This window comes from Myxocyprinus asiaticus, chromosome 39 (genome assembly GCF_019703515.2).
Source record: "Myxocyprinus asiaticus isolate MX2 ecotype Aquarium Trade chromosome 39, UBuf_Myxa_2, whole genome shotgun sequence".
NCBI classification, from domain to species: Eukaryota; Metazoa; Chordata; class Actinopteri; order Cypriniformes; family Catostomidae; genus Myxocyprinus; species Myxocyprinus asiaticus.
Window position 1 is genome coordinate 39,537,019 of NC_059382.1, and position 13,340 is coordinate 39,550,358.

General features: G+C 38.8%; 1 protein-coding gene across 6 annotated transcripts in view; it reads left to right on the plus strand.

Moving 5' to 3' along the window:
• Window positions 1–1,039: 1,039 nt before the first annotated feature.
• Window positions 1,040–13,340, plus strand: part of LOC127429792 (elastin-like) — a 123,322-nt gene continuing 111,021 nt past the window's right edge. For 3 of the 6 annotated variants that reach the window (XM_051678998.1, XM_051678999.1, XM_051679002.1), the window contains exon 1: window positions 1,041–1,350. In XM_051678998.1, coding sequence (XP_051534958.1) covers window positions 1,275–1,350 — 76 coding nt within the window. In that variant the 5' untranslated portion in view covers window positions 1,041–1,274. Of the gene's footprint in view, window positions 1,351–13,340 lie in introns of all 6 variants that reach the window. The other 3 variants (XM_051679001.1, XM_051679003.1, XM_051679000.1) reach the window with 2 other exon arrangements.

The window sequence follows — 13,340 nt, forward strand, 5'->3', positions numbered from 1 at the left end:
GTGGCAAACAAACAGACACCACTCTTCTCTGCCACTCTCTCTCTCTCCTCTGCCGCTCTAGTGAGCCTTATCAGGTCTCCCTCCGCCATCTCTATAATGAAAGACAATTACAGAAAGTAATTACAGCCCAGGTAACAAGCCTTACTGCTTTCCCTCTCCCGAAGACAGACACATGACCACGCCCCCCCAATGCCATATTAGAATTAACATAAGGTAAAGGGATGGCAGGTAGGGATTCTGGAAAAGTAGAGTTGCCCTGAGCTGTACTTAGATGACAATCAGAATATCTCTCTACCCCTTCAACTGTCTGTCATTCTATCGGCTCACATCCACTGTTCACAAGCCCATGATATTCATGTTTATGAGCAGGCCTGTGTCCTTGCATGTCCAGATGTTTTTTTTCTCTCTCCAGCCATCCGAAAGCCAGTTTAAATTTTTATTTTGCAGCTTTGCAAAAATTTTGCATGTAATTTATAAGCTTTGTAAAGATCTCCTTTTACTAATAACATGCAAGCAGTCACACATTAATGTGTCATGAGTGTCATTATAGACATGCCTGGCAGGTTTAAAAGATTACAGATGTATTACAAAGCATTCAACATGCCCTTAAAAGAACAATAGACTTAATTTCCCCCAAGACTCTTTAAGACAAACATTGGTCAAGTTTCCTTTGACTGAACTGTCATCAGAGAAAAAAAAAACTCTTCCGGGATGAGAAACTTCGTATTTACTTGAGGATTAGTGCTTGGTGTGAGACTTTTGATTGTAAGGCAGAAACTCAGCGATGGGGCAAACATCATTATCCAAATACTGATTTCACTTTATTCCTCTGCTCACATAAAAAATGAGAAATCCTCTTAAAATCCATGCAAATTTCTGGCAGACAGTGGAATTCTTTTTGGAAGAGAGAGTGGGAAAGCTGGTCTCTAGCTCTCCCTGTGTCTCCTGTTCTCTCTAGTCCTTCGTCCTTCCCTCCCCTCTCTCCCGTATTCTCTCTCTCTCTCTTTCTCTGGCAGCACTCAGCTTTTTTGGCAAGAGTGATCAGAATAAAAACAGCAACACCAGACATAGAAGAGAAAAAAGTGCAATGATCCATCGAACCAAAGGCTTTGCCCTTTCTTAATTACGTGTCCAGTATCATTTCTTTTTTTCCTTCTTCACCTCTTCATTTTTTTTATTTATTTTTTTTTTTTTTGACATTTTTTGAAGTGGTAATTAGCTCTTGGAGAATAAAACCATCTGATTTGGGGAGGGCCAGTGCATTTTGGGGCGAGATGGCTAGCAGGAGGGTTGCGTTGCTCCTTCTCGGATTCTTCCTCAACACACATCTGAGTCCTTCGCTACAAGGAGGTAGGTGTGCACTTTGATGGCTCATATAGGAGATCCCAAGATACATTACCTGCTCAGGAGCAACCTCATGGGCTTCCTAAGTTGTTTCCTGCACATTTGAATACATTACTTTAGATTTTCAAGTGTGCATGGTGCAGAAAGCAGAGTTAGAGAACTTTGTGTGCATCTGATGTGTGCTACAGGTGGTTATGTTTATGAAATGCATAATGATTTTTGTCATACATTTTTTACAGAGGTTAAGGGATGTTGCTTTATGGAGATCTTTATTTGCTAATAAAATGCAAGTAGTTGCAAATTAAAGTAATGAGTTTCATTATATTTGTGTAAACCCTGCTAAAAGACCAGCTTAACCTGCATACAATTCCCATTATGGTCTAAGCTGGTTTATTCTAGTAAGTGCTGGTTTGGTGCTTAACTAGCTGGTATAGCATAGCTGTGCTTTTCACCAGCAAAACGTAGCTGGTGAAGCTGGTTGACCAGCATGGTCTTTCTGATTAAGCTGGTTAAGATAGTTTACAAGTCTGGTGCAGACACCAGCACACTAGCATTCTGTGCTAGGGAACCAGCACCCAAAACACAACATAAGATGGTGACCAGTGCTGGTCTTTTCATCAGGGTACCTGGGAGGATGACAACATCACAATGCCATGACATCTTTTAAATACTCTTCAATACACAATCCTCCAAACAAAAAAAGATAACATGAATACAGACAAAAGTTGACATGTCATCCTTCACATTGCAAAAATTGCCATTGTTTACTGCAGAATCTGGTCCACATTAATGGGAAACAATTTGGGTGGTGACATTAACATATTCCATATTTGTATATGGTTTGCTTTTGCCTAATAATATCCAGGTCATTCCAAACCTAATGTTCCATGGAAGGACTTTTTTTTTTTTCCAGAGAATACAATTTCTAGAATAAATAAACACATGATACCAATATATAAGCAGTTTATGGGCCAGCTTTAAAAGTTTTGTATTTTATCATATAAGGCGTACATACGTTTTGTACACATATTAAACTTTTTTAATGAGTATTTCCACTACATGACACTACATTTTAAATAACTGTCCTAAACAGTATGTCCTTATATAAATATATCTTAGCCTTATATCAGTGTCCTGTCTTTTGGCAGCTCCTATTAAGGAACATTTTTGAAAGATTCAAAGCTTTTAAAGTGTATCATTGCAAATAGTACAAACCACCAACTGCAGGCTGCTGAGATTTTACAGCAAAATGTCATAAATGTTAAAACTATTTACAGATGTTAGCACAACTTCTCCTGCATTGAAGGCCGTTCGTCTCAATTTTAGAATGTTTTGTGTGGTTGACGAAGTGGGTTGTGATTAATTTGTTAATCGAAAACACAGTACTGCATTTCTAAAGGCTGCAATTGGACTCTCTTTTCTGTCAGCTCATGTAGAATTAACATCATAAAAAACCATCCCAGTGGACATCGCCGTCCAGGCAAGTGCGCAAGTGCCCATTGGGTCAGAGGCTTTGTGTATGTTGCATGCTGTTCCGGTCTCTCCAAAACCTTGCTTCGCGAGTACAAATGCAAATTGTGGTACAGAGGAACGCAATATAAGAAGAGGTAGTCAAATAATCTGGCCCCTCTTTTTAGGTCTCATTTGTTCTGATGTTCTTGGATGTGTGTGTCTGTGCAATGTTTAGCCATGATTTGATAGCATGTGAGGGTCTGTTCCCAGTTTCCAAACAAAGACTTTTTCAAAGCGATTTATTTATTTTCTCAAAAATATTTTCTTCTTGCTGATGTATGTCTTTCCAGGCTGTTCCTAAAACAGACCTCTCTCAGCACGTTTCACTGATGTTGAATTAATTTATTGTAAAGAAAAACTGCTGTTTTTGCCTGTGAGGATTTGTTACTGAGATATGTTTTCCATAAAAGCCATTGGGTCTGCATCTTAATTTCGGTGGTCTGCTATGTTCATTTTAATAATTAAGTTGGAGGCCATAAAAAGCTCAGCTATTTCCTCTGTATGTCTGCAGCTCTGCCCAGCTCCGGCATGACAAATTGCAGGTCCATTCGATCCAAGCCTGTCTGTAGGGCACCTGTTATTTTTGTGTGCTGAGAGTGAAAACTGTCACAGCCATGAATAGAGAACTTGTTATGAAATTATGTTCCACCATTTCCTCTTTCTATCAAACAGCCAATCGCTTTGAAGGCCAAACTAGTTCAAAATCACCCCCAATATAAAACTCAAGCAAAATGTAATGCTGTTTTTAGGGCAGACAACCTTTTATGATCAATAAAAGTCAAAATTATTTATCCATAACCATCCCCAATGTCCTTGAAGTGGACTCCAATGACCCAGTACAGGGTTCACTGGGTGCTATCTGAAATAAATAAATAGCTTTTTGAGCACATCATTATCAGATCACCTCTGTATTGGACAGTGACCAAAATCTACCTTTGAATTTCAAAGTTCAGAGCATCTGAGTTTGTTTGGACAGCTCACGCAGGTGGAATGTTTTCTCTGTATTTTGTGGGCCGCTACATTGTGTTTCATTGAAGACCAGGGAGAAAGCACATTTCAGTGAGGAACCATGTCCATATACAGTCCAGACCAGATCCTGTGTCTAACAGAGCCCATATTTGTCTGGTATGAAAGCTGTCCAGGTTGGTTTCTGAACAAATAATTTGGTTTAAGTGCAGCTCTTTGTTTAAATCTTGGCTCAGTCTCATCTGGGTGGAAATAGATGGGACACTCACTTTGACATTTACCCTCACTGGTGTGACTGAGTTACAGGTCAGGTGGGAATCTCTGGGCCTTGCGAAGTTATGGTGTTATGGTGTCTTCGGTCACATTGCATTTTCTGTGATGAGTAGTCTAAATGCCTCTTTGCTTATTTTTGATTAATGATCTTGATCACCATTGGTGATTGAGGTGCATGGCACAAAGCCCTGCTGAAAAGACAAGCTTATAACAGTACTTCCATGCTGGCACAGGCTGAATAGTGCTGGTTTGCTGCTGCTCTAACTGGTAGAGAAGCAAAGTATTTCTGTCTAAGCTGGCTGAATAATTAGGTCTTGCTGGTAAAGTAAGTTTAGACGTTTGGTGGCGACCAGCAGAGCTAAAAGAATGTCATTTGGATGAATTATCTTGGAAGCAAAAAGCTCACATCCATGCTCTACCCTGACCCTGTAATGCTTAATTCTAGGGCACAAGAGCACCCACTGAGAGACTTCATGCTAAAACATATTGTGTTACAAAGCATGCAGTAACTGTTGTTGTATTGAGTAATGATCTTGAGGGATCCCAGAGTCTCTCTGCCTTATTAGAACTGGTATTAAGTCTAGAGTATCTAAACAGTTGATAGATTGTTTAATCATAAGTTTAAGTTTTCCCCTTATTTTTAAGGTCTTACATGTAGCCAAATGAGAATCAATCATATTTTGCTCGGTATTGGGTGACAGTGCCCTTCAAACATCTATTCTTTTTTTTTTTTGGGGGGGGGGGGGGATTTTCTCCCCTTTTCTCCCCAATTTGGAAATCCCAATGTGCTCTAAGTCCTCATGGTGGTGTAGTGACTCACCTCAGTCCAGGTGGCAGAGGACAAATCTCAGTTGCTTCTGCATCTGAGACCATCAATCCATGTATCTTATCATGTGGCTTGTTGAGCACGTTACCGCAGAGACCTAGCGCGTGTGGAGGCTTCAAACTATTCTCCGCGGCATCCACGTACAACTCACCACGTGCCCCACCGAGAGCAAGAACCACATTATAGTGACCACGAGGATGTTAACCCAACGTGACTCTACCCACCTTAGCAGCCGGGGCAATTGATTGCTTAGGAAGCCTGACTGGATTCACTCAGCACACCCTGGATTCAAACTTGCGACTCCAGGTGTGGTAGGTAATTGCTGAGCTACCCAGCCCCCACCCCCTTCAAACATCTTTATTGTTTGTGTCTTAGTGCAGACACATCCAGTAGAGTACAGCACTGCAGACACGGCAGGCCCCAGCGCTTTCTCCCGCAGCCAAAATAATTAGGGAGTTTTATGACAACAGCTATTAATGACACACCGGCTAAGAGAGGAGGGCTAGGGCCAAGGGCAGATGAAAGAAAATAAAAACAAGGTCTTGCCTCCTAGTCTCATAAGAATTAAGAAGCACTTCTTTCATGCAGCAGTGCTTGAAATAAAGAGAGATCTTTTAAAAAGGCACAACTTGGCGTACATCTCTGGCTCAGATCATCAGAGGAGCTCATTCCATTAGGTATCCTCTTCATTGACACATGCCTGGCTCTGCTTGAAGGTGTATGAAATCACAGCCAGATCAGGTGGCACACCTCTGCTGTCAAATGGGATTATGATGAATCCCCCCCGGAATCATAAATGGAACCGATCACCATAAAAATATTTATCACCAGTATTTTTAATTAAATGGAACCTGTCCTAAATAAGAACCAGTTCTCTGTTCCAAGCCTTTCTGGAGACCAGTGTCCAAAACACATCATACTGAACGCTGGTGACAAAGCACCCTATATGCAAGTAAAAAATTTTTTTAGGATAATACTGTAGATGAAGCACACTATAAAAAGTACCAGAGCAGGTCTGCATTGTTGATGTGAATCATGCACATCCTATTTGGAACCCTCTCTCTGGTAGGTAAAATATCATCCAATGTTTTCTGTTCTACAATTAGCAATCCACCATATATTCTTGTTGACTGATATGATATGCTCTATAAGTGGCCTTGTGCAGAGGGAATAGCATAGCCCTGCAGAGACAAGGCCTCTGTAGAATGTTATACAGTGACCTCAGCTCTCAACGCCACGCTCTACTGGGCTCCTGGAGTGTTGGCAGCAGCTCTGTAGGAATGCTAGCAAAGATAAGAGGCTTCATTTAGCTGCATTAATTTATACCTCCCCCTCATTCACAGTCTGAGGCTGTTAACAGATCTGACAGTTCTTTGGCATTCTACCATATCTTTGGCATTTTGAAACATGGCTCACTTGCCACACACTCACATACCCAATGGTCACAAGTCCATCACTGGATAGCATTGCTGGGAAATCACTTAGCGTATCAAGGCTATTCTATGTAATGTAAGGTGATGTGCATTTCGTTCAGGACCGTATGAACAGTGAGTGTTAGAATTTTACAAACTCCGAGTGGAGACTGGTCTTAAGGGATTGTATACAGATCCAAATGGGCATTCTGGGTAGATAGCATGAATGGCTCTGTTTATAGTTATGTTAACAGCAATTCAAGTGAGTTAATGGCAGCTTCAATGGTCTTATTTACAATAAAAGTAATTTTGCCTGATTATGCTGTTCAACTCTTAAAAGTCTTGCTGATAAATGTATAAACTAGCTCGGAAGACCAGCCGTCCAACCAGCTGAAAACCAGCTTGGCCAGACAGGGAGACCAGCTAAACAACATAAAAGCTTTTGGCTTTGTAGAGCAGTTTTGTTAGCATGCTATTGCACCTACTGAGGAGCATATTGGAATGTTTTTTGCTCCATAACCACAAATTCCAGTAAGGGTAAATGTCAAAGTGAGCATCCCGTCTGTTTCCACCCAGATGAGACTGAGCCAAGATTTAAACAAAGAGCTGCACTTAAACCAAATTATTTGTTCTGAAACCATCCAGGACAGCTTTCATACCAGACAAATATGGGCTCTGTCAGACACAGGATCTGGTCTGGACTGTATGTGGACATGGTTCCTCACTGAAATGTGCTTTGTCATGAGGTCATAAGGAATGATCTGATATAATCTTCCTTCTCCCTGGTCTTCAATGAAACACAGTGTAGCAGCCCAAAACAGACAGTCTCATTTAAACATGGTATATTGGTAGAGTTAGGGTCTAAAGGCTTACCAATGTTTCTCCTATTAACATATTCCATCAGTGGTTTTCAGCTGGTGGGTTGCAACCCACAATTGGGTGTCAAGTTTGTCCTGATATGGTTGTGCAAAAAAAGGCATTAGTTGCAAAACATAAAATGCAACTAACAATATAATAGTGCATACTTAGGATACCAACATAAAAAGGATTATCAACCCAAAGAAGGAGAAAACGCTTCCCATATCTTTTGTTGTTGACATCAAAGGCTGTGCGTCTAATCAAACTCATACAGTATGTTGCAAATTCCTCTGTAAATTGGTAGAAACTAATTAAAGGAGCTGCCAACATGGACAGGTTTTGTGACATGCCCTCATCTGTGAAAAGTACAACAAAACTATTCAAAGTAAAAGATAATACTTGTAAAATTGAATATGGTTTGTGCTGACCATAATGAGTTTTGTATGGTGAATTACTGACTGCCGAAAACATGAAGCTATTTTTTACCATGGGTCCCCACTTAATGTCCATTGTAAAAATTGGGTCCTGATACAGATTGACTGCACTAGAAGACTGCAACCTCTGGAGTGAATGTTTTCATTGATGTCATATTATTATTCTAGATGGATAAATGAGAATACTGCAAGAATGTGTGCTTTCTAAAGTCTTGATGCAAAACTCCCACGAGCTGGCTTTTAACAAATTTGTTTTTGTATAAACAGTATTTACTGTAATAGTGCATTTTTTATTACAGAAAAGGAATCTGTTCCAAAACCTTTTGAGCTTTCTCACTGTCTACTGCCTACATTCTGAGGCAGCAACCTAACAGAAAAAGAACAACAGAAAAGACTTGGAACACTCTACATAGGCATCAAATACAAATAGTGCTCCTCACGCGACGCACACAGGAGACTTACAATTTATTTCAATAGAGTGTGGCGTTAGCATGTTGCTAAGTTAACGATGTGATATTTTAACTAGCATAAATATACACAGCACACAAACAGGGTAAATAGCTAATTTTTCATTAGATACAACTATTTTGCATTCTTGGAAATGCATTCAATCTGCCTTAAGATTTGGCCAAAACAAGTTTTTTTGCAACCTGGTCGCATAAAATCACAGAATCACTATACCTAAATTTTTGCACAATGATATTTATGTAGCTCATTATACGTATTGCTGCAGTTTGCTGGTGAAATGACCACTTGTGGTGCTACAACATCGACTTTTATTCCCTTTCACACAAATCATAAGTAAAACGGCAGATTTTCAGTTCATAAACACTTTTCATCCTGTTCCTCAAAATCCCTTACAAAAATTGAGAGTTCACTGCAAATTTGCCGCAGACTTGGTGCAAATTTGGCACTGATCATTTTCACATGCAAATGAGCTTTGCGGCAAACTTGCGGCAAATTGTCCATTGTTGCCAAAGGTCTGCCGAAGGTTCACCACTACTGGTGAAGAGCTGCAAACTTCTGGCAAACATTTGCGGCAAATCACACACTCATTTGCATGTGAAAATAAAGAGCGGCAAATTTGCACATTTGCATTTTTTTTTTTTTTGTGCAAAAAAAAAACATCTAAACATTTTTACTGTATGAAAAGTGTTACATATTATTGTTTGCATTACTTAACTAACTACATTTACAAGCTTGTTTGAGTGTGATCAAATTGCGCAGTAGCTCAACTTACAGAGTGTTGCACTTGCACAATGCAAAGGACCAGGATACGAGTCCTGAAGAGCATACGAGTCGACACATGAGCCGGAAGTGTCATAGAAGCACCATAAAATTACATGGCTGCTTCAGCAGTTTCATTTTTCATGTCACATTTGCTTTTTATGATACTATCAGTTAGGTTTAAGGTTTAGGGTAGCAGGTTCAGTTTTATTTAATAAAACTAGATAGAGCATTAACCTTAAAAACCTCATCTTGGGAAAGCATTTAACTCACTTTTAGTGCCACACAGTACACATTTCACCTCGGAACTGCTGTGATGAGTATTATGAAACATGTAATATAATTTTCATGAGATTAGGTGGTTTGCTTAGGAGGCAGCATAATCATACTGCCTACCTTATGTAACAGCATTTGTGTCAGAAGCCCAGCGATGCATAAAATGTTGTCTATGCAGTCAACTCACTAGGTTTTGAAACAGATGTTGAACAGAACCTTTGGAACAATCAGCACAACCTTTTCTTCAACTGTGGAACCTGTAATGTTTTCCTTCCATATTAAGTCTTCAAACCATGCCTAATGGCAAATCCATTACGATTACAGTAAACCAACCGACGTGTGCTTCTGTCAGTTCATAGTGATCGCTCTACCACCGACTCTCCACACAGTCTGGCTATTTCATAGCCCATTGCTCATGTTGTTTACAAAATCAAGTCCTTCTAATCTCTCTAGATGAGAACTTTCTGGAGGAGGCCTGTGTTGATTTAGTGGGAAAAAATCTGAGCAGTTATCTCTGTCTCTATCGTTTGTCAAGTTAGGTGAGACCTTCTAAGCCAAGGCAGTAAAATCAGACTTCCACCTTGCCTTTAAACCCTTGAAAAAGTAGGCCAGTCTCCGCATCATGTGTTTATTTGCTTTCGCATTCCTCAAAGTTAATGTGCTCTCTGCAGCGCAGTTGTGCGACACCACAGCTTGGGCTCACGGCCAGCACGGAAAGAGAGAGTGAAAGCAATGAAGGGTTTTTCCTATCACAGAGATTTACTTGTCTAATGCTCAGGCTCACATCCTTCAGCTGTTTTTTATCCTCCTTTTTTATTTTCTTCAAGATAGGAATCTAAAGTCAAGATGTGACAAAATGTGGGATTACCTACCACATGCTTAGCTATGCCTGCGGTCTTTGAGTTCAAAACCATGGACATATATGAAAATAAAGCTACAGAAAAAAATAGGTCTATAATGCAATTAAACATTCCTCAAGAATTGGATTTTCTCATGGAATCAGGCTCATTTACAGTGTTGCATGAACTCAGTGAGGTCCAAATGTCTGAGACTACATTGAAAACACTTTTTCCCCATTTCTAAAAATTAGAAGTTTTAAAAGTTATGAGGTAAAATGAAAAAGGAATATTTAAGATTCAGCACCATTTCAATATCATAATCAAATTACCAAATTTTTTAAATTGACAACGTTAACTTCTTTTTCCATTGAAGCACACCAGCTATCTGGAATAATGGTGGATAACATGTATTAAATTAGAAAATAATGGAAAATAGGAACACTATTCACTAGTGGTCTCAGACTTTGGACACTATAATATGTGTATCTATATTAATCATGCCTAAAATCTGCATTCTAAAATCATTACTTCAACTGTCAACATGATTTATCCAATGCACTGTAACTGCAATTTTATTGCATTAGTATGCATTCATTCAGCCTTTAAGCAACTTTACTCCTTTGATTTGCCTTTTTAACAATGTTAAGACATGTTGCATAAAGTTTAAAAAAGTACTAATCTATAAAATAAACATTCCTTATTAGCTTAAATTGTCAGTCATTTGCAATGGAGCGAGACGCTTTGAGTCACACATTCATTAATGTGTTAATTAGCCGTGACCTGGATCCAAATCAAGCCGTCCCACATAGAGAATGGATATTTAATACCAGACATTTTTTTGCCAAACAAGTCATCAAAACAGCCCTTATAATCCCCTGTGTCAATCAAATGACCATTAAAAGATTTAGTATAAGACTCATTCATTTATAACCTTGTGAATTAAATTACTGATATAATTTAGATTTCTCAAAATCATAGCTTTTCATCAAAGAGTTCATAATGAAGGGCTGTAATGAAAGGAAAATACCAGTCGTACTGGACTATGACTACACTCAGTAATATAACAGTTTTTCTCCTTAAATCACAAAAGTGTCCAGGTTCCAACTTCAAAATATTCTGCCAGCTTGTATTTGGTTAGCATTCATACTGCCGTTTTGTTTGACCGCATAAAAACATTGAATGCAGCAAGTAGATTTAGGCTACGACCACATTAATCTGAATAAATCTGAATACAGCGTTTTCATTTTAAAAAAACCTCTCCGTCCACACTGCCTTTTTCAAATGTTTTCGAAAAGTTGCCTATCCACACTAAAATGTATGAAAAAGCTTAAGTCTCCTTACTGCGCATGCAAAAAATCGCTGTTTCATGTACGGTCTAAAATGCAATTATCCTATTGTTTTACTGTTGGACAATAATTTCAAGTGAACCTTCCATCACCTTTGAAGGAATGCAATGTTAAGGTTGTTCAAAGTAACATTTATCTTTAATAACACTACCAAAGTGGATATCAGGCACAACAACGCTGCTACAACATGGGCCGCCATCTTGATTGTTTTGGGTTGAATGGATCACATGCTCCGTCACATGACAACAATATGTCTCTGTTTTCCAGTCCACACTACAATGTGAAGATGGCGTTTTCAAATTTACACACTTGGGAGAGCGTTTTCGAAAAGCTCAGTTTTAACTGTCAAAAATGCCGTCTCAGTGTGGACGGAAGGCTAAAATGTAGAGAAAAACATATGTTTTCAAACGAAAATGCATTAGTGTGGACATAGCCTCAATTTGAAAGGGGCAAAAACCATTAAATAATGAAGGAAACCAAAACAAGCCTCAACATGATTGATTAAAAACAAGTATGGAACTTGGTGAAGAAAAAAAAAAAAAACACACACAAATGTACTTCAAGCTTTAATTGCTCCGATGGTAGGAAAATATGTTCTTTTATTACAGAATTTATGTACGCTTCAGGAGGCATGATTAATTGCGTTATCTTTTAAACATGTTATTTTTTATACAATTAATCACACTTAACTAACAGGTTAAATCGACAGCCTTAATTTGAATGCATTATATATTGTCATAAGTAATTGTAAGCACAATAATGCATTATGGTTCACTTTATGTACAGTATATATTAAGGGTTACTTGGTTACTAAACTTGTTTTAATGCAAGATACAGATGTCTTTACAGGTGTAAACTATGAATTGGTAAATATTTTAATGTATTATAACTGTGGTTTTAATTATTCATAAGTGCTTCCAACTGAATATGAGGCATATAAGAAGACATTATGAATGCATTACAGTACCCTTATGCAGTACTACAGTATATACGTCTTTCATTGAAAGTTGTAGCCATACTTTGTAATAAAGTATATTTACAATTCATCATGTTGCAATTCTGATATTCTATTACAGAATTTCAAATCTGTGTTATAGACTTTAATGCAGTAGTTTTGCTACATTGTGCACTGCTTCTAAAGGTCATTGGGTGCCTTTGAGTGTATTCTGCTCCCTACTCCCAAACACTAACAGTATGCTGGAGGTATTTAGGAACAAATCTGCTCTTACCACTCAACCGGGGACAGGAAATCCTCAGTTTGATGTTGATATGAGACTGTGACAGAGTTACCACAGTGATCGGTCACTTCATGTCCGGCTAGAGGCTGTGCTCAGGAGGGTGGAGCCTCTGTCTGCAATCACCAACCAATGGATGTTGTTTTAGATTGAGCCAAGATCACTATCACTCTGTTCATTCCCTCAAATTTTCCGCTGAATGCAAACTCAGCCCATTGTCTGGGTGCACTCAAACACTTTCTTTAATGAATAGGTGATGGAGCATGCACTTTTGTTCTCAGCTGTAGATAATATCTTAAAAACTCAATCACTGGCCAGCCATTCACTTCTTAAGATTTTTCGGAAATGGTGCTATTTGTGCCTGAAAATTTCAGGAAAATAGATAAATATTTTATAGGACTGTTGATTTAATGCATTAATTTTGTGTGATTAATTGTATAAAAAATAACTCATAAAAAAATAACCAAAATGATCATGCCCCCTGACCTGTACTTAAATTCTGTAATAAAAGTAAGTATTTTTCTGCCGTTGGAGCAATTCAAGCTGGGAACAACTGTTTTTATCAGGCGCGTCAGCAAGGGGCAGTCAGACCAAAAAAGCACCGTAGCCACAGAATTAGAGGCGCTCACACAGGATGTGTTCTTGACAGCCCTTACAAAAATTGAGAGTTTACTGCAAATTTGCAGCAAACTTGGTGCAAATACGCCACAGATAATTTTCAAATTCAAATGAGCTTTGCGGCAAGCTTGCGGCAAATTGTCCATTGTTGCCAAAGGTTGCAGGAGATTCACC